The 23,271-nt window shown below is 43.3% G+C and overlaps 1 protein-coding gene across 3 annotated transcripts in view; it reads right to left on the reverse strand.

Moving 5' to 3' along the window:
* The window catches only part of LOC126358788 (spermatogenesis-associated protein 7 homolog), a 106,985-nt gene that overhangs the window by 12,810 nt on the left and 70,904 nt on the right, over positions 1–23,271 (reverse strand). For all 3 annotated transcript variants that reach the window (XM_050007581.1, XM_050007580.1, XM_050007579.1), the window contains exon 8: positions 9,927–10,056. In XM_050007581.1, the coding sequence (XP_049863538.1) occupies positions 9,927–10,056 (130 nt within the window). The remainder of the gene's footprint in view (positions 1–9,926; positions 10,057–23,271) is intronic.

Consider the following 23,271-nt stretch of genomic DNA (forward strand, 5'->3'; position numbering starts at 1 on the left):
GTAATTATGACAAAGCTGATCATTCACAAACCCTGTCAACCACATAACAAACAGCGATTGGCATTCACCCATTTGGCTTTATTCCGCTCAGCTCACATAGCCCCATCCCCTTTTGTCTGCAGGAAAGTTTATTTCTAGATGCAACCAAGATTCCTCTGGCAGAGACATCACATACACTATGCATGCATTAAAAAATCAACTTTGATTCATTCAGAAATCAACTTGGAATATGTCCAAAAATATTAAGAAATCAACAGCAATACGTTTCAAAATCATACGAATAATCGATAGACCAACGTGCGCTGGATGCTAGATGCTTTGTGAAACAAGGTTTTTTCCCCTCAAGAATATGAATTTGGCGTCCCCTCCCTGAAATTGCTGCCCGTGACAGACACCCCAGTTTGCCCCTCAACCCCCCACTAAGGACCCTAGATCCAGGCTTGGTGCGTGGGCATGAACTGGTAGCTTGGGCGCATCTGTAAAATTTTTATGGGTAGCTTCTGGCTGCTTGCTGCTACTGCTTATACAGCTAACAGCCACACTTCAGGAGCCAGAAGCAGGTGAAGGTACTATTCATATGTGACTCAACTGGGCATGCGCATGAGCCCGCTCGCAACTGCTCAAACGAATCTAATGTAAACAGTTGCGACATCACACTCATCGGAGGTAATCTGTTGTTATGAGGCATTGTTGTATATGGCGCATTTCCTTTGCAACTTAAGTTTTAATTTCGTAATTTCTCTCGTTCATGTTTTACTGCTGCAGTATTATTCAGTAATAACAGGATACAGTAATATCCTTTGTTGGAGTATTAGTTCTTACCAGCCAAAATTACAAACATTTAACTGAAAACTAAAACAATGAAAAATTCCCAGAATTCTAAAAAAATCCCGAGTTTTTCCTGGATCTCCCGGGTCGTATACATCCTGTTCTTATGTCTTAGAAGTATTCATCACAAAAACTTATGTTTCAAATGAGATAATGCCATTTATTCCAAAGTCAAGGCCAACACTTACTTTCTGTGACAGACACAACGAGGCAAATAAAATTCAGATTTTTTTTTATAGCCCCAAGTTTCACGTCTGAAAACTGCCTGTTGAAATGTAACAATTCGCAGCAGTACACTTGCCCTGACATCTTTGCGAATACAAATAAATCAATTTTTTTCTTATCTATGATCAAACAAAAAAATTGGTAGTTGCACCCGGAAAGATATAAGCAAGTATCTCCACTCATCCACCAGGAAGAAGAAATCCTGGAAGCTCTAGGGAAAGAGAAGTTGGACCGGGATTTTTTTCTAGACCATGAAATGCAGTAATTATCTGAAATTTCAAAATTCTTTTGTGAAAATGATTTTTCCAATTATTATTTTTTAAAGTGGAACTCATATTTGGTTGTTTATCATGACATAAATAATTTATTTAGCAACATATTCCACATTGAAGATTTAAAAGACAAAGCGCATTAAAAAATTAGACCCCAAAAATAAATGTCTGTTGCAGGATTAATACGACTTATTTAAAAGCCCTAATTTCCCCAAGAGAAAGAAGTCTGTCTTGCTTTTTAAAAATGTAATTTTGGCAATGCTATTCCAAAAATGTTAAGGGTTCAGTGTAAATAGTCTGTGTTAATATCTGAAACCGAGCCACTTCTAGAACTGTGGCTTTTAAAATAAAAGCATGAGGCATGTTATGTGATAGTAAAAATTTGATCTGATTTGCCAGTTGAAAACATTTGAATATCTCCTGTGTCAATTACATAATAGGAAAGTTCCTACCACCATTTACTATGTCTACCATCAACTGAAACTAAGAGAATGCTTCAAATGAAAGAGGAAGATTGTAATGTTTCTGTCATAAATGGGTGCAAAGTTTTAATTACGTCATATTACGCAGCATTGCTTGTAATCTGTTAAGATGGATGTTTCCAAACTTTTACATGCAATGCTAAGAAATAATTGCAAGATCCTCAATCAACCCAAGAAAAACATGTCACTGGTGGAGAGATTTGAAAGTAAGTATTAAATTTTAGAATTATTTGCATCATTTAAACAATATTCAAGAAAAATAAATATGCCTGTTGTAACATATTTATGTAAAGAAACAACATAACTTAATCTTTGTATGAAAGTGAACCACATATGGAATTACTCTGTTAAAGAAAAAGAACAATGTGAAGAAGCAGGCAACTGGGACGCTTGTAAGTGGAGTGGGATGGTGGAACTATCACCACAGAACAATACTTTGTCAGTTGCTGTTCATTTCTGGGGTAAGGTTCAAAGCAAGTGTGTGAAAGCCTGGAAGATCATCGTATCAGGAACCAGCCTTTTACTCACATAAAAAGTGATCTCCAACCAATCCCCTGCAGCAATAATGCCCTTGGCTGTGGGCTGTTTTTCGTCCAAGAGACCATAGATAGGTTGCATCAGCCAACTGAGAGAAAATGGCCTGTTGGAATTTACCAGCATCTGCTGACTACAGAAGAATACATGTTTCCATATTCTCAAAAAATTCATAGTTATGAAGGCTTTGCTAGAAGAGTCACCATAGGTTCTGTAGCAGTACATTTTCACCCAGTGCACATATCACCTTTAAGAAATACCACAAAAACATCATAAGGTCAGAAACATTACACCACGTATGGTTCATAAGACTACTGATAAGATTAAAATGCCACATGCCGTTTTAGCTACTGGGATATGGCAAGCTTCAGTCAACAGACAATATGGAATTTTTGTGATTAAACATAACAGAAGTTATAACAGCAAAGATAACTTCCTTCTAATCATCTTTCAGCTCCTTGTACTTGAGAAGGAAAGTTTGTTTCAAAATGATGGAGCAACTGAACAAGTCTCACATTTCTATTACAGCATCTGAGAGACAAACTCAAACAATGGAAACTCGAGATTGGAATGTCAACTATGTAAGGAAAAGCTAAACTGCTACTCACTGTAAATATGACACGCTGAGTTGTAGACGGGCACAATGAAAGGACACTTTTACATTAGCTTTAGGCCAAAACCTTTGACAGAAAAAGAAACACGCATACAACCATTCACACAAGCAACCACAACTCATGCACACATGACCACCACTTCCAGCAGTTCGGACTGGAATGCAACAGTCTTTTAGAATGGAAGCAGCAATCTGGACTGGGCAGGGAAGGGGAAGGGATAGCAGGGTGGCAGGGATACAGGTGGAGAGAGAGAAGAACTCTGTTTGGCAACGTGTGCAGGGACTAGACTGCCAACAGGCTTAGTGATAGGAGGCTGTGGAAGTTGGGGAGAGGGGGGAGGAGGGAGCAAAAAAGGAGAGGAGCGGGGAAAGATGGTCAGGTGCAGTGGCAGAGGGTGGCACACACACACAGAGTGGAAGACAAGAACAGGGTGCAGATGATACGACAGAGGGAGTGGAACCTGTTGGGTGGGAGGTGTGGCAAATGTAGGTTACTGTAGGTTGACGCTGGGATAATTTTGGGAGCAGACAATGTGTTGTACAAATAACTTCCACCTGTGCAGTTCAGAAAAGCTGGTGGCGATGGGAGGATCGAAATAGCTCAGGTAGTGAAGCAATCATTGAAATCAAGCATGTGATGTTCAGCTGCATGTTGTATCACAGGGCGATCTACTTTACTCTTGGCAACAGTTTGGCAGTGGCCATTCATGCTGGTGGACAGCTGGTTGATAGTCACACCCGTATAAAAAGCCGCACAATGTTTGCAGCAGAGCTGGTACATGACATGGCTGCTTTCACAAATGACCCAACCTCTGATGGGATAAGCCTGTGACAAGACTGGAAAATAAATACTGGATGGGTGCATTGGGCACGTCTTGCACCTGGATCTTCCACAGAGATATAATCACTGTGACAAGTGTTAGGCTGGTGATAGCAAAGGGATGGACTAGGATGGTGGAGGTTAGGTGGGGGACGAAACACTATTTTAGGAGAGGTGGCAAGGATCTTGAGTAGGTTGTTCCTTATTTGAGAGCTTGATGCACGATGATAGCTAATAAAAACCCTGATGAAGGAAGTTCCAGTCTGGAGTGATATTGAGTGATGAAGGGGTTGCTCTTTTGTAGCTGATTCTTGGGGTGGTGGAAGGATTGGGGGTGTGAGGGGAAACAGCATGGGAGATGTGTTTGTGGGCTATGTCTGGAGGACAGTGCCTGTCCGTGAAGGCATTATTCGCAACATACTGGGCAAGGAAGTTCTTGTCACTGCAGATACGCATATCCAGTGTGGCACGCTGTATGGAGGGATTTCTAGATTTGGAATAGATGTCGGTTGTCGAAATGCAGGTACTGTTGGTGGTTGCAGGGTTTAATGTAGACAGAGTTCTTGATGGAGCCATCAAAGAGGTGATCAACGTCCAGGAAGGTGACACACATATTGAGGAGAACCAGGTGAATTGGATAGCAGAGAAGGTGTTGAGGTTGTTTAAGAATGAAGACAGATGTCTTGGAGTATCTTCAGCGACAGGAATTCCTTTGGCCAGTATGGTGATGGTCTCACGAAGCCCTTCACAGAAAGGCAGTGTCCGCCAATCTTAATCTGCTAACAGATCTCCTGTACCATTTCCCCTCATACCCTTCAATCCTTCCACCACCAACAAGAACTGAAGGATCAGCTACAATGGAGAGCCCTTTTCATCACCCAATAGCACTCTGGACTGTAACAACTGAACCACATCCTTCGTCAAGGCTTTGAACATCTATCATGATGACCTGACGTTAGGGAAACCTATTCAAGGTCTTTCCCACCCCTCCACGATCTCCTAGTCCATCCCTATGCCACTTCAATTCTCAATCCTTGCCACAGGTATCATATCCCTGTGGAAGAACCAGGTGCAAGACCTGCCCAATCTCATCCACATTCCAGTACTGTCACAGGCTTATCCTAACCTATCACAGGCTGTCACCTGTGAAAGCAGCCACGTCATATACTGGGTCTGCTGAAGTCATTGCACAGCTTTTTATACTGAAGCACAAAAGAAACTGGTATAGGTATGTGTATTCAAATAAAGAGATAAATTAACAGGCAGTGCTGCGGTCTGCAACACTTATATAAAACGATAAGCGTCTTGCGCAGTTGTTAGATTGGTTACTGCTGCTGCAATGGCAGGTTAGCAAGATTTTAAGTGAGTTTGAAAATGGTGTTACAGTCTGCACATGAGTGATGGGACTCAGCACCTTTGAGGTAGCGACGAAGGGGCATTTTTCTGTATGACCATTTCACGAGTATACTGTAAATATCAGAAACTGATAAAGCATCAAATCTCTGACATCACTGTGGCTGGAAAAAGATCCTGCAAGAACAGGACCAATGACAACTGAAGAGAATCATTCAACATGACAGAATTGCAACCCTTCCGCAAACTCTGGTACTGCGCACCGCAGATTTGGAATATGCACCAGATGGCATGGATGTCGAAGACCCCTAGAGATCTCTGCACCATCGCGCTGTACGCCGTGGCGGTGGGTGCCTCCTGACCCACGCCGAATGTGAGGACGCCACAGTGGAACACGTGGTCCCAGTGGCCAATAGCAGTGCCCCAATCATGTATTTAACCACCTGTCTCTCGCTCAGTCAGTGAGTCTAATTGTTGCGTGCATCTTGACATATCGCCTCGACAACAAACAGCTTGCTTACTGTTCTTTGTTTTCATTACTAGTGGACGTCTTTGATTCGTTTGGTTATCACTGTCTCCCCATTGCTTCTTGCATGTTGTTGTCATAAGGTCTCTCTCGATTGTCCATCGTCATTTTGTGTCCATCCTTTCCGTTCGTTTGTTTGTTCGCGGGCCGCTCTCCGTTTGGTCCCACCGTGCTTTGTTGGCCACCCCACAACAAGAACGGTCGCTGTTATAACACAAACTGCTGCTGATTTCAATGCTGTGCCATCAACTGGAGTCAGTTTGCGAAACATTCAATGAAACAGCATCAATATGGACTTTCAGAACCGAAAGCCCCCTTGTGTATCCTTGATGACTGCGCAACAACACTTTACACCTCTCCTGGGCCTGTCAACACAGACATTGGACTATTGATGACTAGAAACATGTTGCCTGGTCGGACAAGTCTCGTTTCAAATTGTATTGAGCAGATGAATGTGTACGGGTATAGAGACAACCTCATGAATCCACGTACCCTTCATGCCAGCAGGGGACTGTTCATGCTGGTGTAGGCTCTGTAATGGTGTGGGGCGAGTGTAGTTGGCGTGATATGGGACCCATGATACGTCTAAATACAATGTGACTTGTGACAGATACGTAAGCATCCTGTCTGATCACCTGTATCCATTGATGTCTATCATGCGGATGGACTCAGGCAATTCCAGCAGGACAAGCCAACACCCCACAAATCCAGAATTGATGCAGAGTGGCTCCAGGAACACTCTTCTGAGTTTATACACTTCTGCTGGCCACCAAATTCCTCAGACTTGAACATTATTGAGCATATCTGGGATGCCTTGCAATGTGCTATTCAGAAGAGGTCTCTAACCCCTCTTACACTTCAGGATTCATGACGTCAATTCCTTCCAGCACTACTTCAGACAATAGTCGATTCCATGCCACATCATATTGTAGCACTTCTACATGCTCCTGGGGTCCCTACACAATATTAGGCAGGTATACCAGTTTCTTTGGCTCTTCAGTGTATATTGGTAGGACTACCAACCAGCTGTCCACCAGGATGAACGACTAACCACCCAGCTGTGGCCAAGAGCAAAGTAAACCACCCTGTGGCACAACATGCAGCTGACGATAACACGCTTTATTTCAATGGTTGCTTCACTACCTGAGCTATCTTACACCGCCACCTTTTCTGAACTGCTCGGATGAGAGTTATCCTTACAACACATTGTTCACTCCCGAAATTATTCTGGACTCAACCTACAGTAACTGAGTGTCCCTACACTTTCCAATCCGCCCGTCCTATCATCTTTTCCTTATTCTCATCTCCCACCCTCTGCCAATGCACTCGCCCATCTTTCCCCTTCTCTGCTACTCTCATTTTTCACTCCCTGTTCCCCTACCCCTGTCCTTCCCACCTCTGTGCCCCACAACCGAAGGTCTAGTTCCTTCACACTCTGTCAGACAATGCTTTCTTCTCCCCCCACTTGTACCCTGCTCTCTCTTCCACTTCTCCACCCCCTCCAGACTGCTTGCTTATGTTTTATGTGGTAACTGCATTCCAGTCCAAGCTACCAGAGGTGGTGGCCATGGTGTATGTGAGTTGAGCTTGTGAATGTATGTGTGTTTCCTTCCCCGACAAAGGCTTTGGCTGAAAGCTGACGTGTAAGTCTTTTTCATTGGTGCCTGGATGGAACCCAATACGTCATAGTCACAGTGAGTAGCAAGAGAAAATCACTAATGGGAGACTGTGAGCTCTAACAACCAATTAGGACATCACGTTAATTGGACATTCTCCCTTGTTGCACATATCCTTAGTGGTGCATAGTAATTCACTGCACTCACATTCAAGAAGGCAGCAATTTGAGGAACGGCCATCCAGATTTAAGTTTTCCATGGTTTCCATAAATCATGTTAGGTGAATGCCCACTTGGTTGGTTTAAATTGGTCAAGACCAATTTTCTTCTGGATCCTTCCCAATTAAAACACATCCTTTGCCTTTAATGACACCTCTGTAAACAAGGCATTGAACCACAGCCTTCCATTTCTTTCTTTCTTTCTTAGTATGAAAAGAATAGGTATAATCATTAATACACAACATCCACTTAATTCAAAATGTTTTGAATATGACACCTGATAAGATGGCAAATAGCTTTTGGGATCTAGAGATAACTGATATTAGTAAGTAATAGAACAAACACTGGCTCAGAGGCAATGGTGTTCTTCAAGAATTCTTGAGGTATTATTTCCCCGAAGATAGATACAGTGTCATATTTATCTCAAAAGAAGAATGTCTTTCTTTGCAGAAGCCTTAAGACAGGAGAAACACACCTACACTATTTTCAACATAGGTTTCAAAGGAATGAATAACTGAAGACAATTGGCCAGAAAGGACTGTTGTGTGGTGTGGCAGACAACTAATCTCTATTCCACTTCTCTCCAAGTGTTTTGCAGCACAACAGGTGTAACGTTTGCAACAGCTACATGTTTGCCAGGGTGCAGATCTGGTAAGTCTTGAAATGGTATAAGGTGGAATTGATTTTTGATAAATGTCAACAGAAAAAAATAAAGTAACATAATGTCCGGGCTTCTAGGGGAACAAGCATTAAATGGAGTATCTCTCCCAATCCAGTGATCAGGGAACTCATGATCCAAGAAATCCCTAACAATGTTTGCAAACTGGCATGGTATGCCATCTTGTTGAAAGATCACATCACGTGTAAGTAGTGGTACAACATACAGCTCCAACATGTCTATATACGTTGTTGCGATAACTGTAGGTTCCACAAAGAACAGGTCTATAACCCTATCTTTCAACAATCCACACCACACATTCACTTTCAGAGAGCCACATTTGCACTCTACCACTACTTGAGACGGGGAGGGGAGGGGTGTTTCAGTTTCCCACATGTGTCAATTGTGTATATTTACTATGCCAGAAGGGCGTAGTACTGCCTAAGAAACTGACACAATTGAGGAATGCTTCATTTTCATCCATTTTTGCTAGAATTGTCTCCACAAATGTTTTTGTCACGGGGTTTACTCAGGCTTGATTTTATGATGAAGCTGCAATTGGTGTCCTCAGGCTTGATTTTGTGAAGGAGCTGCAGTTTTCACACCCAAAGGTGCAACCTTTTATGGATGATATCATGTGCAGTCGAACGAGGTAACTATAACGGCCTACTTGCTTGTCAGGTTGACTTATGAGGGCTCCACTGGGACATGAATTAATTCAAAAGTAGTCTCTGGGACTGCATGCTCAACATGGCGGCCCAACATCAAAAGCAAAGTCCCAATTTCCCAAAGCCACTTGTTCCCTTTCTTGATTGTTAAAATGATAACATCATCAGTTGGTCACAGTCCATACTTATGTCGAAAACAACAACGTACCTGTGTAACAGACTTTAGGTCCACAAGAGAAAGTACCTTCTGCAGTCTGTAGTGGAGTCCCCACAGCTGCTGACATGTGTTTATGTAAATAAAACAGTTAAGCGCATGCACACGCCGTAAAAACCGCCACAGGCAAACACAGGAAATATTCTGAGTTACCATACTTGTAGACGCAAACCGTCAATAAATATCTCAAATACCTTTCACATTGTTATATCTTAGATTATTACATGTTTAATCCAGACACCCTGTATAGGACTCATTATTTCATTAAGCAACAGTAGAGATCTGATATGAGCCTCATAACAACAATAACAACAAATAATAATGGTAAAGTGCAAGTCTTTGACTGGACTCCACTCTGACAGCTTGCATGTCCTTAAACTGCTCCAGTTATCAAAAAAGGGGACCTACAGTTTAACATGGAATCTGATACGTGTGTCATTCTTGGAAACTTCTTACATCATTGGGAGGTGAAGATTAGATTAAAAGTAGAACGAAATTTCCTTTCCTCTGGCCAGGATTCAACTCCACAATCTCTCAGTTTCCAGGGGTTTTAATTGATTCAAAATGCGAATACAAAAATGGTTTTTATTAATGTCTTTACTTTTCCAGCAATAATCTCACAAAGATATGGGATTTGTCATCACAATACAATGAAAATAAATAGCTCACAATATACACAAGCAGAAGATATATGCTTTTAAGAGGATAACATAGGTGGTCAGCTGTGGTCTTGACAAAGGAACCATCATGAAAATTTCCTGAAATAATTAGGAAAACCATGGGCAACATAGAATAGCCAATCGTAGCAAACTTCATTCACCCGAATACGAGGTCAATTTCTACTCAGGTGCAAAGAAAGGATGTATAATACATAATGAAAAATATGGTGAACATCTTACCTTATCCAGTTTGCCTTCATATTCAGACATGCACAGCTTTATTACGTTCTTTATCCCACTGTTTGATAAAGTATTATTTTTTATTATTGTGTTTACAATATCATTAGTGAACTGGAGGGTTGCATCATTTCTGAAAAAGAAAATGTTTTTCATATTATGGTAGGATGACATGCATCTGCAGGTGAATTAAAAAAAAAAATAGATAAATTGCAAAGTTTGGTAGCAATGTCTTGCTATCTAAAAGATGAATGCATTCACACTAAAATCTTTAATTAGGCTGTGTTCCATTTGTACCATGCTAATGTACTCTGGGGATCTGTGATTGAAGAGAGTGTGGATTAACGTTACCTGGGGATGAAGTCAATTGGGTAAGTCTCCCATCCCTCTCCCCTCAAAGTTTCATAAGGGATGCTGAGATAATGCAAATTTCCCAAGAGCATTACTAGCTAAGACAGAAAAGGCAGCAGATGATATGGACTGGCATCCAATACCCCCCCCCCCCCCCCCCCCTACAGCACACACACACACAAAACCAGACCACCTTCAACACCAATTTTTCACATTTAGAATATTCTGAGTAATAAACAAGCATAGTCAACTCTAATTTACTTCTACATATGTGTGCCCTTAAACTGAACAACAACAAGAAGTAATAAACTCATGAAATGTTGCATAGAGAGACAATAATGTATTGCACAGTAGAGCCTTGCTGGCAGGCAAGGTTACCGTGAGTGAGGGAGAGCGCAAATGCGGAAGTTGCCAAAGATTACCGTAGCTGCCTACATGACAACTGAGTGAACACTTGTCCACAGCCAGTTGGAGCACACAGCCAAGTGAGTCCTTGTTCATGGCACGCAGATGTCACGTGCTTGCAATCAACTGCACAAAGGTTGTGAGTTAGCAGTCAGAACATGCGCAATGTGCTTCCCTTACAAGAGCTGGGTTAAATTTATTCGAATGACAAATAACAAATACAGACAAAAATTATTATTTTTTTATTTGTGACAAACATATAACAGTATTTATTCAAACATTATTCACTTACAAGAGTAAAAACTTTTATTTGTCATCTGTGAATAAAAAGCTTTATGAATAACAGATAAAGTAGCAATCCAATGATATTAATTGCTTCAATTCTATATCATTTATGTACTTTTTCTTGCTTTTAAATTATTTTTCAGAACTCATTCTTTCAAACATCTCACAAGAAACTTTATTTGATTTCCAAATACTTGCCACTGTGAACAAGAAAATACATGCTACATATGCAAAGAGGATATTGGTGTGTTATTTCTCCTCAAAGTGTCTATTTCATGACAACAAATATTCAGCCATTACTGAGAAACCACCAATCCAGCTGTAGTTTTTCGTAAATAACTAGTTATGATTCCATGTTAGTTTCACTTGCCAAATCACATTCAAAATAAAATTTTCATTTTATATCGTAGCATTACTCAAAATGCTTGACCAAATTTCTTTGGCTATTAGATGTCTGCAGTTTGTTGTTAGCCTCCCTTGGTTTTGGGCAACAATACAGATGAACTATGGGCTAAATCTTGGGTAGGACATAACTACAATAATTGCAGCTGATGTAGAAAAGTGAAAAAAGTCTTCCAATCGTTGACTGACACTTTCTGGATAAAAAATGTCGTCAATGTGCTGCAATATAAAGAACTTACGTATTCAAATCCAGCGAACCTTCCAAAATTTTTGAGTATCGAAGTTCTGTGTAAATGCATAGATGCAGGGAAGATCAAAAAGCTATTCCATATTCAAACAGAAAGGTAACTCAGAGTTAATCCTAAAACACTTTTGGATGACTTTGGATGTCCAGTAGCATTCAACAAATGTTTTAGGAGATTTTTAGACTTACTGTGTTGATGTTTGTTATTAGCAACTGAGTTCTAACTTTGTTTGCTTATTTTCTAGCACTATAAACATTAACCAATTGTGTAATTATATTAATGAGACACCCCTACCTGACAGTGTTAGCAATCTTGGTACAATGGAGGAAAATGCTGCAGATTAAGTGCTTCTTTTGACTGTGTTCTTATCTTTGGCTACTTACGTACAGTGCCCTTGAATGTTAGCAGACGGAAGTGGGAGGGGAGAGGGGGGGGGGAGGGGGGGGGAGGGGGGAAGTACTGGCAAGTGTAGAGTCAGTGGAATTGAGCTGCATCAATACTACAACTGCTAAGGCCATTCACCTATGAAGTATTCTGTGTTGAATTTGTTCTGCTGTACAGTAAGTAAGACTGTGCTCAACCCAAAGGTTAGTTTGGACACACATGTACTCCATTTGGCATTTTTCTCATTTTACAAATGAAAGAAGTAATAAGTAACAGAAAAAAACTGTAGGACCAATGGAGAATCAAACACAAAATCTTCAGTTTTGTAGACTGGAACAGTCAATTAATAAGTTATTCATATGTAGAAACTGCACTGAGTCAAGGGAACAAACAACTTCAGTACAAGAAATAAAAAAAAGAATATAGAGTGGAATTCTTATGTGATAAATTAGAAAAAAAGGAGATATTTTGGAAAGCATCCCCCCCCCCCCCCCCCGAAGACATATGATTAAAGTACTAGACTTTACAATATGCTTAAAAAGCTCCACGTCTTCATTCCTTATGAGCTATAACACCAATACAATGTACAATCAAACAAAGGAAAATCCAGGGTGGAGTGTAACAATATAATGAAAAGGGTAGTTGCTACTCACTATATAGCACAGATGCTAAGTAGCAGAAAGGCACAACAAAAAGACTGAAAGTTAGCTTTTGGCCAACAAGGCCTTTGGAAAAAGTAGGTAATATACACACATGAACACACTCATGCAAACTCAACTCTCTCTCTCTCTCTCTCTCTCTCTCTCTCTCTCTCTCACACACACACACACACACACACACACACACACACACACACATGACGGCAGTCTCTCGCTGATAAAGCCAGACTATGAGCAGCAGGGCATTATGGGAGAGGCAACCGGGTAGGGGTAAGGAGGAGGCTGGGGTGGGCAGGGGGAGGGATAGCACGGTGGGGTTACGGATGGTAAAGTGCTCCTGGGAGTGTGTGGGGATGAGGTGGAGAGGGGGCAGCTAGGTGCAATCAGGAGGTTAGACAGAGGGTGGGGGGGAGGGGGAGGGGCTGGAGAGGAGGAGGGGAGGGGAGGGGAGGGGGAGAGAGGGGGCAGGGGAGGGGGGGGAGGTGGAAAGGTGAGAAGTAAAAATACTGGGTGTGTTGATGGAACAGAGAACTGTGTAATGCTGGAATGGGAACAGGAAAGAGGTTAGATGGGTAAGAACAATGACTAAGGAAGGTTGAGGCCAGGAGGGTTATGGGAACGTAGGATATATTGCAAGGTAAGTTCCCACCTGTGCAATTCAGAAAAGCTGGTGTTGGTGGAAAGGGTCCAGATGGTACTGGTTACAGGCTGTTAAGCAGTCATTGAAATGAAGGGCATCATGTCGGGTAGTGTGCTTAGCAACAGGGTGGTCCCACTGTTTCTTGGTCACAGTTAGTCAGTAGCCGTTCATGTGGACATACAGCTTGTTGGTTGTCATGCCCACATGGAATGCAGCACAATGGTTACAGGTCAGCTTGTAGATCACATGACTGGTTTCACAGGTAGCTCTGCCTTTGATGGGATAGGTGATGTTTGTCACAGGACCGAAGTAGGTGGCGATGGAAGGACATGTGGGACAGGTCTTGCATTACAGGGACATGAGCTGTGATGCATGGGGCTGGCAGCAGGGGTTGTGTAGGGATGGATGGTAATATTGTGTAGGTTCGGCGGGCAGCGAAATACCACTGTGAGAGGAGTGGAAAGGATAGTGGGTAGGGCATTTCTCATTTCAGGGCATGACGAGAGGTAGTCTAAACCCTGGTGGAGAAAGTAATTCAGTTGCTCCAGCCCTGGGTGGTACCGAGTTATGAGGGGAATGCTTCTCTGTGGCCAGACAGTGGGGTTTTGGGAGGGTTGGGTGACTGGCAAGATAAAGCATGGAAGATATGTTTTTGTACTTGGTTGGGAGGATAATTATGACCTGTAAAGGCTTCAGTGAGACCCTTGGTATATTTGTCAATACGGATGCGATGGTGACGGGTTGCTAGGCTGTATGGAAGGGGCTTCTTGGTATGGAATGGGTGACAGTTGTAGAGGTGGAGCTATTGCTGGTGGTTGGTAAGTTTGATATGGTCAGATGTACTGATATAGCCATATTTGAGGTGGAGGTCAACATCGAGGAAGGTGGCTCTTTGGGATGAGTAGGACCAGGTGAAGCAAATGGGGGAGAAGGTTTGAGGTTCTGGAGGAATGTGTATAGGGTGTCCTCAGCCTCAATTCAGATCACGAAGAAGTCATCAATGAATCTGAACGAGGTGAGGTGTTTGGCATTCTGGGTGTTTAGGAACGATTCCTTTAGATGGCCCATGAAAAGGTTGGCACAGGATGGTGCCATGTAGGTACTTGTAGCCGTACCCCAGATTTGTTTGTAGGTAACGTCTTCAAAGGAGACGTAATTGTGGGTGAGGATATAGTTGGTCATGGAGACTAGGAAGGAGGGGGTTGGTTTGGAATCCATCAAGGATTAGGAAAATTAGTGTTCAATAGTGGCAAGGCCATGGGCATGAGGGATGTTAGTGTAAAGGGAGGTGGCATCAATAGTGATGGACAGGGCACCATGTGGTAAAGAGACAGGAACCATGGGGAGTCGGTGGAGAAAATGGTTGGTATCTTTTATGTAGAAGGATAGGTTGTGAGTAATGGGCTGAAAGTGTCGGCCTACAAGAGCAACAATTCACTCAGCGGGGGCACAGTAATTGGCCACAATGGGGTGTCCTGGGTGGTTGGATTTATGGACTTAAGGAAGCATGTAGAAGGTAGGAGTGTGGGGAATGGTTGGAGTGAGCAGAGAGATGGACTCTGGGGAGAGGTTCTGCGAGGAGCCTAAGGATTTGAGGAGAGATGGAGTTCCTGCTGGATTTGTGGAATGAGGTCCCTGTGGCAGGGTTTGTATGTGGGTAAATCTGACTGCTGGCAGAGTCCTTCTGCCACGGTACCCTTGCACTTCAAAACAACAGTGGTGGAGCCTTTGTCAGCAGGTAGGATAATACGGTCGAGATAAGTTTTTAGGTGGTGGATTGTGGATCCTTCTGCAGATGTTAAGGTTAGTTTGCATGTTGAGCAATTTGGGGAATGATGGTGAGACAAGGTTAGAGGTTAAGAAAGTTAACAGAGGGTGATTTGGGGGGCGGTAGGGTTGGGTCATGGGTTGATGGAGAATCAGGCAAGGTTCAACATTGGTCTTTTGTGGGGTCTGATTGGTAACGTTGGTAGCAAAAAAGTGTTTCCACCGTTTGGCTAGGAGAAAGAATTAAGGTCTTTAACAAGTCCTGCATGACTGAATTTGTGGGTGGGGCAAAAGGTGAGGCATTTGGAAAGGACTGATATTTTTGTGGGCTAAGACTTCAAGAGGAAAGGTTCACGACGATGTTTCCAGTCTGTTTAGGTTCTGGATTATGTGTGAAGGTGGAAGGGAGTTTTGGAGGGTGGTGTAAATGTAGTAGGTCTGGAAGACAGGGTTTGGCAGCTATGAGGTGACATGGGGGAAATTTGGAGGTTGTTGTAGAGGTTGTGGACAGTGGTACTCCAAAGTGGGAGTAGGAAGTGAGCAGGATGAAGAGTTTTTTTGAGGTGACATTGTGCATGTTGCTCTAGTTCCTGGAGGGCAAGAGTTTCAATGTGTGTTACTGGTTCCAGGGATTTGGGATTGCGTAGCAAGAGAATTTTACAGATGGAGGGAAGGTACTGCAAGGATTTTTGGGCTCGGTTGATATGGTTCGGAGGACTATGATGATGATGATGATGATTTGGATTAAGCAGGATGCTCGACATCATGGTCATCAGCACCCTCACGAAGTCAGCATGTAAATCTCAAGGGTGAGGAAGGAGACTGTCCCCACATGCAGAACAGTTTATAATGTATTAAAGTCTGCCACCCCTCCCCACCATCCTCACAGTTTACAAAATTTCACTAGCATAGTAACACTGGAATCGGTATATGCGAGGATGGTGGGCAGATTGCCAGCGAGACTGAGGGCTGCCCTAATATCAGTACATAGGACACGCATAGCCACAATATCCAGAACTGAAAGTGGCACGCCACAAATTTCACAGACTGGTGGATCCTCCTGCCAGAAGAGGGAGCCATGTGTTATAGGACTATGCCCAATGCACAGACTGGTAAGTGAAACCTCCTTCCAGCAGTGAGGTTGACATGAAGTCCGCCAAGCCTTTGTGGTCAATTTGAGCGACTGTAGTTTGTATGTCACCTGCAACCATTCAGCCTTCCACTGATGCATGATTGCATCAGTCAGAAAATGAGATGATGGCATGCAATGGGATGGGGCACTGATGGAAAGCACTATCACAACATGCTTCTTTGGTGGCTTTGTCAGCCATGTCGTCGTCCTGTATCCCAATGTGACCAGACACCCAACAAAAGATCACCTCCTTGCCATGGTAAGGATTCATGAATGTACTGAATCAGCAGGTCTACAGGATACATTCGGTGAAGTGCTTGCGGTGCACTACGAGAGTCAGAACAGACAAGAAACCATGTTCGGTGATGTCTGTGAACCCTCTCCAGTGCCATCAGAATGTCATATAATTCCGCACCATAATTTGTAAATTGTTGTGGAAGACGCACTTTAGAACCCTACTAGGAAAAACAACAGAACAACTGAGAGCATTCTCTTGCTGGGATACATATGTATAAACAACAATAAAACAGTGGTATATACTTAAAATGGACGAAAAAAATATGGAGTGCAAGTTTTCTTGTACAGTGTTAAGTTTAAAATCACTTTTGGCCTCCGAAGACGCCAAGGTGGCAATGAATTCCCATTCCTGGCTGTATATTTTGATGCCCAAGAGATCCAGAGCTTTGAGACAGTCTGTAGCATGTATACCAAACGGCTTTGTTGCATGGGGCCAATTCCTGAACAGCAGTTCAAAGGTGGGTTGGGCCACTGAACTAAAAGTCAATGCATGAGGTGATGCTGAGATTTTAAGCACATGTTGAGCCAAAAGGATATTTTGCTGAAACCAGAGTGGTGGTTCACCAGCCTCTGCGCGCGCACACACACACACACACACACACACACACACACACACACACACACACACACACACACACTCAGAACTGGTCTGAAAGGCTCCAGTCGATATCTGAATGCCCTGATGGTGGACAGCATCCAACATCCTGAGGTAGGGAAGGATGGGCCGGTCTGAAGACCACACTGCCATAATCTTAGCGTGATCAAACGAATGCCCTATAAAACTGCAGGAGGCGGGATCTGTCAGCTCCCCATGTTTTTCTGCTACACCACTTCAAAATATTCAATGACTGGAAGACCTTTGTTCGTAGGTCTTTCAGGTGTGGGAGCCAAGTTAATTTCGAATCAAATAATAAACCCAAAAAGCGCACAGTGTCTTGAAAACATAAAATATTGTCCCTATTGTGAGCATTGGTTGGTTAAAACTCCAATGACCACAGTTAAAATTGACACATGTAGTCTACTTGGGTGGGAACCGAAAACCAGTTGTCCGGGTCCAGGTTTCCGGCCTCATAATGGTCAGTTGTAACTGCCTCATCGTTGTTGTAAGTTGAGAGGAAGAGTAGAAGATTGCAAAGACATCCAGAAACAAAGAGCATTTGACAGGGCTCCTGACTGTGGAGGAAATGCCACTGATAGTGATGGCAAACAAAGTGACACTGAGGACACTGCCCTGGGAGATCCCGTTCTCCTAAACATAGCGGTCAGACATGGCATCACCAAAGTGATAATGAAAACAACGGTTCTCGAGAAAGGATTGGATCAGAAGCGGCAGGCATCCACATAACCCATTCATGAAGATGGCAAAGAACATTGTACCCCAAGTAGCATCATATGCTTTTTTGAGGTCAAAAAACATGAAAACCAAATGTTTTTGGTGTAAGAAGGATTCCTGTATTGCTGTCTCCTGTAGAATTAAGTTGTCAAGGGTAGAACAAGGTGGCAGTTGATCATGCGTTCAATACTTCCCATGCAGCTGGTAAGGGCGACACTACAGTAACTGTTAGGGGTGCTACGGTCCTTGCCTGGTTTCCAGGATGGTATTATTATTGGCTCCTTCCAAGTCATGGGAAATTAAGCTTCCTCATCTCTGCAGTCCTAAGCAACACCTGAAAAGTGGGAGCTTATCTGGATGATGTAGCAACAGTGAAGAAGTGTTCAGCTAAAACCTGAGTCATGTCTTCTGGCGTGCCCACCAAGACCCCATTACTTGACAAGGTCATAAGGGGATGTGTACTGCCTTTGCCTGCAATCTGCCTTATTGATTCCCAAACTTGCGCAGCGGAAATGGATTGATTACTGGGTCATGAATTCCTCCAGGAAGTCCTCTTCTGTTCTTTTGTCACTCACCTCGCATGTGCATTCACAGATCTGAAGGCATAAAGACTCTGTAGTTGGACAGTGTTTGGAGTTCTGGAGAGCTGTTCATCTAACCCTGATTGCCAATCGACAGTTGTCATTCTGCCAAGGTACAGGCTGTTGTCTGAGGTGGTTACTAGACTGCAGACGCTGCAGCAGCCCATTGGATCTCACAAGTGATATGGGCCACTGCCTCCTGTGTACAATCCTTTTGTTCAAAAATAGCCTGTTGCCTGTACTGTAATCAATTTGTCCTTTGTATCACCCATCTGCTTGGTCTCCTGTTGGCCACCGTGCTAGTCGGCAGACAGATCCACATCCCACTGAACTGAGTCTGTAATAGCTGGGGAACAAAAAAAAGGTCAATGGCTGAAAAAGATGGTACAAATGTGGAAAAGTGTGTCATCTGACCTGCATTCAGAAGGCAGATATTCTCAGAATGGATGAGTCGCTCGATCATCTGAACCCTGTAGCAAGTGTTAGTTGAGCCCCACAGTACATTGTGTGCATCCAAGACCCCCACAAGAAGTAATGGGTGCATGAGTGCCTGGAAGAGTTCCGCCAGTGTGTCTGCATCCAAAGCATCATTAGAGCGCAAATACAAGGAACACATTGTGATATTAAAGGGTGCGAGAACTTTCACAGCAATTGCTTGCATGGTCGTGGTAAGAGGGACTGGAGAGGAGTGGCATCTGTCATCAAGGAAAACAGCCACTCCACCTTTAGCACTGTCTCCAGAAGTATCATCCTTCCTGTATGCATGGTAGCCCCATAATGCAGGTGTGTCAGTGATTTTAAGATGCATTTCTTGTAAGCAGATGCAGAAAGGTTTCTCCCGGACCAGTAGCTGCAATTCTTCCAAATGTGAGCGATATCCATTCAAATTCCACTGCAACACCGAAGTCCCTGTAGAATCCATTGTTTAGCGATAGTTGTTCTTTTCTTTCTCCCTCAGAGGTGGTGTTTTACCAGGGTGGTCAAGGGGAATGTTAGGGGGTTCCTTGCTCTCCAGTTCCTCTGACTGGAAGACCATATCCTCATGAGCATAGTGCCCATCAGAAATAGAAAGAGCTCACTGATCTACTGCTTTCTTCGACTTAGAACTATTTTTTGAAGGATGTTTGTCTTTACTGACAGGAGGAGGTAGTTGCCTGGGTTGCAAGGATGGCTTAGTTGGCTTCTAATGTTGGATAGTGATATGTGGCTTAGATGGTAAGCCTATTGCTGGACGGCTTCTGAATGACTTCAGTTTAAAGTGGAGCGTTTCCCCCACATGTACATCGACAAGTGCATGTGCTCATACTTGAATCTGTGGTCTGAGTTTGTGTGGAGGCATTTCATTTAGTGACTGGCGTCTTAAGGGCTGATGCAAAAGAAGTAGCAAAAACCAGTGGTTGCATAACTTTGAAAGCTTTTTTTAGCTTCCCATATGGTATGCGTATCTATACTTTCAACTCCTGAATTTTCCTTTCCTCATTGTAAGCTTCACACTTTTTGCACCACACCGGGTGATCCCCGGAGCAGTTTACACATTTCGGAGAAAGTGTACAAGAATTGCCAGACTCATGAGCCGAGCCACACATAGCCTTTCTATTTCAATTACATCCCATAGTGGTATGGCCAAATCTTTGACATTTGTAGCATCGTATTGGGTTAGGAACAAACAGACGAACCGTAAGATGGATATAGCCTTCAAGGATAGTTCAGGTAATTCTGGAGTATTAACCGTGAGAATAAATGTTGCCAATTTTTCCAATTTGCCATTGACTCTCGTCATATAGTTACGCATTTCCGTAGTGCCCATATTTTTACAGTCTTCACTTAACTCTACATGGTCCATCTTCACTATATTGGAGCAGCTAACCACACCCTTACTAAAGTTAAGGGTGCTATGCATCTCAGCCTCGACTGGGTAGTCACCTAAGGCCTTACAACATCCCAGAAGCTTAGATATTTGGTTGGAATTAGCAGCTTCAACTAAAAGTGTTCCATTACAAAGTCGTTTGACACTTTTCAGGGACCCAGCAATACCTTCCAATGCCTTGTGAATATAGAAAGGGGAGATCTTCTCAAAGTTCTCCCTGTTCACTTGATTACAATGAAACCATTACGGCACACTAATGTTCTGTTACTATAATTCTGAGACTTCTTTTCGGGAGAACTGACCAACTGAGCTCTTTTGAGGAGCAGGTGTAGGTACCAACTGACAGTAAACCTGTCCCGTCAGAAGTAGTAGTTTGACGAGACCGTTCCATAGGGATCCCACGAGACGCTAGGGAAACAAAGGTCGATCCAGGCAGAAACCTGCAAGCCTTATACAACAGGGGGCGGCAGATGCCCCAGAGGCTGCCCACTAGAGATTGTATTACCTCAACAGTCGTTCACCTCATCAGCACATAACGCACACCTTGAGGGCTTTTTCATACAGGTGTATGCCTTACTCATGGGCCAGGCAGTAAAGCCAAGACACCCATTCTCCTAAACACACAACATTCCACCGCTGCGCTGCACAGCGGTGGCTGAAGCATGCCCAGAGCCTACGATGACAGAGGGTTGGCAGCAGTTAACGGACTCCAACTCAGGAACCCTGGGCTCGCCAAGCTTGTACTCGGCAAACGAATGTTGAGCCCCTGAGGGGAGGACTATGTTGGTGAGGGGCAAGCATTGGCAGAATCTGAACAGATGGAGGTCATTGAGGAAGGACTCAGCTGGAGGTGGGTAATTTGACAGTAAGGCCATTTTGGGGGATACCATGAGCCAAGCAGTAACGCAGGAACAGTATGTGGGACTGGATTCTAGCTAGAGATAAGGAAACATTCCTGTATTGATGTAGATGGAAAGAGCAAGAATAGATGATGTGGAAAAAATGTGTAAAAATATGTAAATAATGTAGAATTATGTTCAAAAAAATTCACATAAATACACTGAAATATGTGAAAAAAATTATGAAAATAAAAAAAATAACGGATGAAATAAGGGGAAACAAGGTGAAATATGAGGCAGTATGCCAACGGTGAGAGATGAGAACCAATTGAAATTTTTTTATAACAGTAAAGTGGATTGCAGGTTTGTGGGTGGATAAAGGTCAAACAGGAGATGGCAGAAGTGACTAGGTTAGAAGAAATTAATAGGTGTGAACTGGAGTAGAGAGGAGAAGGAATGGGAGGTGGGGTGGGGTTGGCAGGACGAGATATAAGTTTGTGTGACACAGGAAAGGTGCGGCAAATAACACACAAAAATATGCGAGGGTGATGCAAGGAGAATGATTAATATGAAGGTATATGATTAATTATATCAGTGGGTGTAGTGTGGGACATAAGATGCTGCATCAACCATCAGTGTGATCTTGTAGCCGACTGCTGTGTGCGGCTGAGACGATTGATACAGTGTGGCTCGTAAGTAGAGTGTGACGTGCAGTTTGTAAGGCAACAAGAGAAACACAGGAAAGAAGATAAAGAAGGATAGACACTGAGTATAGAAATACATTAGAAAATAGTAACAAAGGAAAACAGTCCTGGGTTACGATGGAAGAAAAGCCGTCAGGCAAAATCAAATAATTGAAAAATACAGGATGGACTGTAACAATATAATGAAATGGATAGTTGCTACTTACCATATAGCAGAGATGCTGAGTTGTAGAAAGGCACAACAAAAAGACTGTCTGAAAGTTTGTCAAAAGAGGACAAGATACACTAACACACACAGGCAAATGCAACTCACACACACATGACCACAGTCTCTGGCAGCTACAGCCAGACTGCGAACAGCAGGGCATTATGGGGGAGGGAATTGGGTGGGGTAAGGAGGGGGCTGGGGAGGGCAGGGAGAGGGATAGCAAGGTGGGTCAGGGACAGTTAAGTGCTGCTGGGAGTGTGCAGGGACGAGGTGGAGAGTAGGGCAGCTAGGTGCAGTCAGGAGGTTAGAAGGTGGGCAGGGAGGGAGGAGGGGTAGCAGAAAAAGAAGGAACTAAAGAGACTGAGGAAGTTGGTGTAACAGAGGTCTGCTTTAGTGCTGGAATGGGAACAGGGAAGAGGCTAGACAGGTAAAGACAATGACTAATGAATGCTGAGGCCAGGAAGGTTATGGGAACTTAAGATATATTGCAGGAAGAGTTACCAAGTGTGCAATTCAGAAAAGCTGGTGCTTGTGGGAAGGATCCAGATGGCACAGGCTACAAGCTGTGAAGCAGTCACTGAAATGAAGGTTGTCATGTTGGGCGGTGTGCTCAGCAACATGCTGGTCCAATTGTTTCTAGGCCACAGTTTGTCAGTAGCCGTTCATGCGGACAGAGAGCCTTTCATGCACACGTAGAATGCAACACAGTGGTTACAGCTGGTTCATAATTATTGATGACATGTTCATGATCTGGATAGAGGCTGAGGACACCCCTATCCACATTCCTTCAGAACCTTAACACCTTCTTCCCATTTGCTTCACTTGGTCCTACTCAACCCATCAAGCCACCTTCCTTGATATTGACCTCCACCTCAAAGATGGCTATATCAGTATTACCGTCCACATCAAATCTACCAACCATCAGTAATATCTCCACCTCGACACATGTCACCCATTTCATACCAAGAAGACCCTTCTATACAACCTAGCAACCTGTGGTCATTACATCAGTAGTGAACAGCGGTCCCTCTCGAAATATACCAAGGGTGTCACTGAGGCCTTTACAGATTGTAATTACCCTCCCATCATTGTACAAAAACAGATCTCCCATGCATTATCTTTCCAGTCAGCCAACACTCCCAAAGCCCCACAGTCTGGCCACAGAGGAGCATTCCCCTCATGACTCGATACCACCCAGGACTGGAGCAAATGAATTACGTTCTCTACCAGGGTTTCAACTACCAATCGT

Source organism: Schistocerca gregaria, chromosome 1 (genome assembly GCF_023897955.1).
Source record: "Schistocerca gregaria isolate iqSchGreg1 chromosome 1, iqSchGreg1.2, whole genome shotgun sequence".
Classification (NCBI taxonomy): domain Eukaryota; kingdom Metazoa; phylum Arthropoda; class Insecta; order Orthoptera; family Acrididae; genus Schistocerca; species Schistocerca gregaria.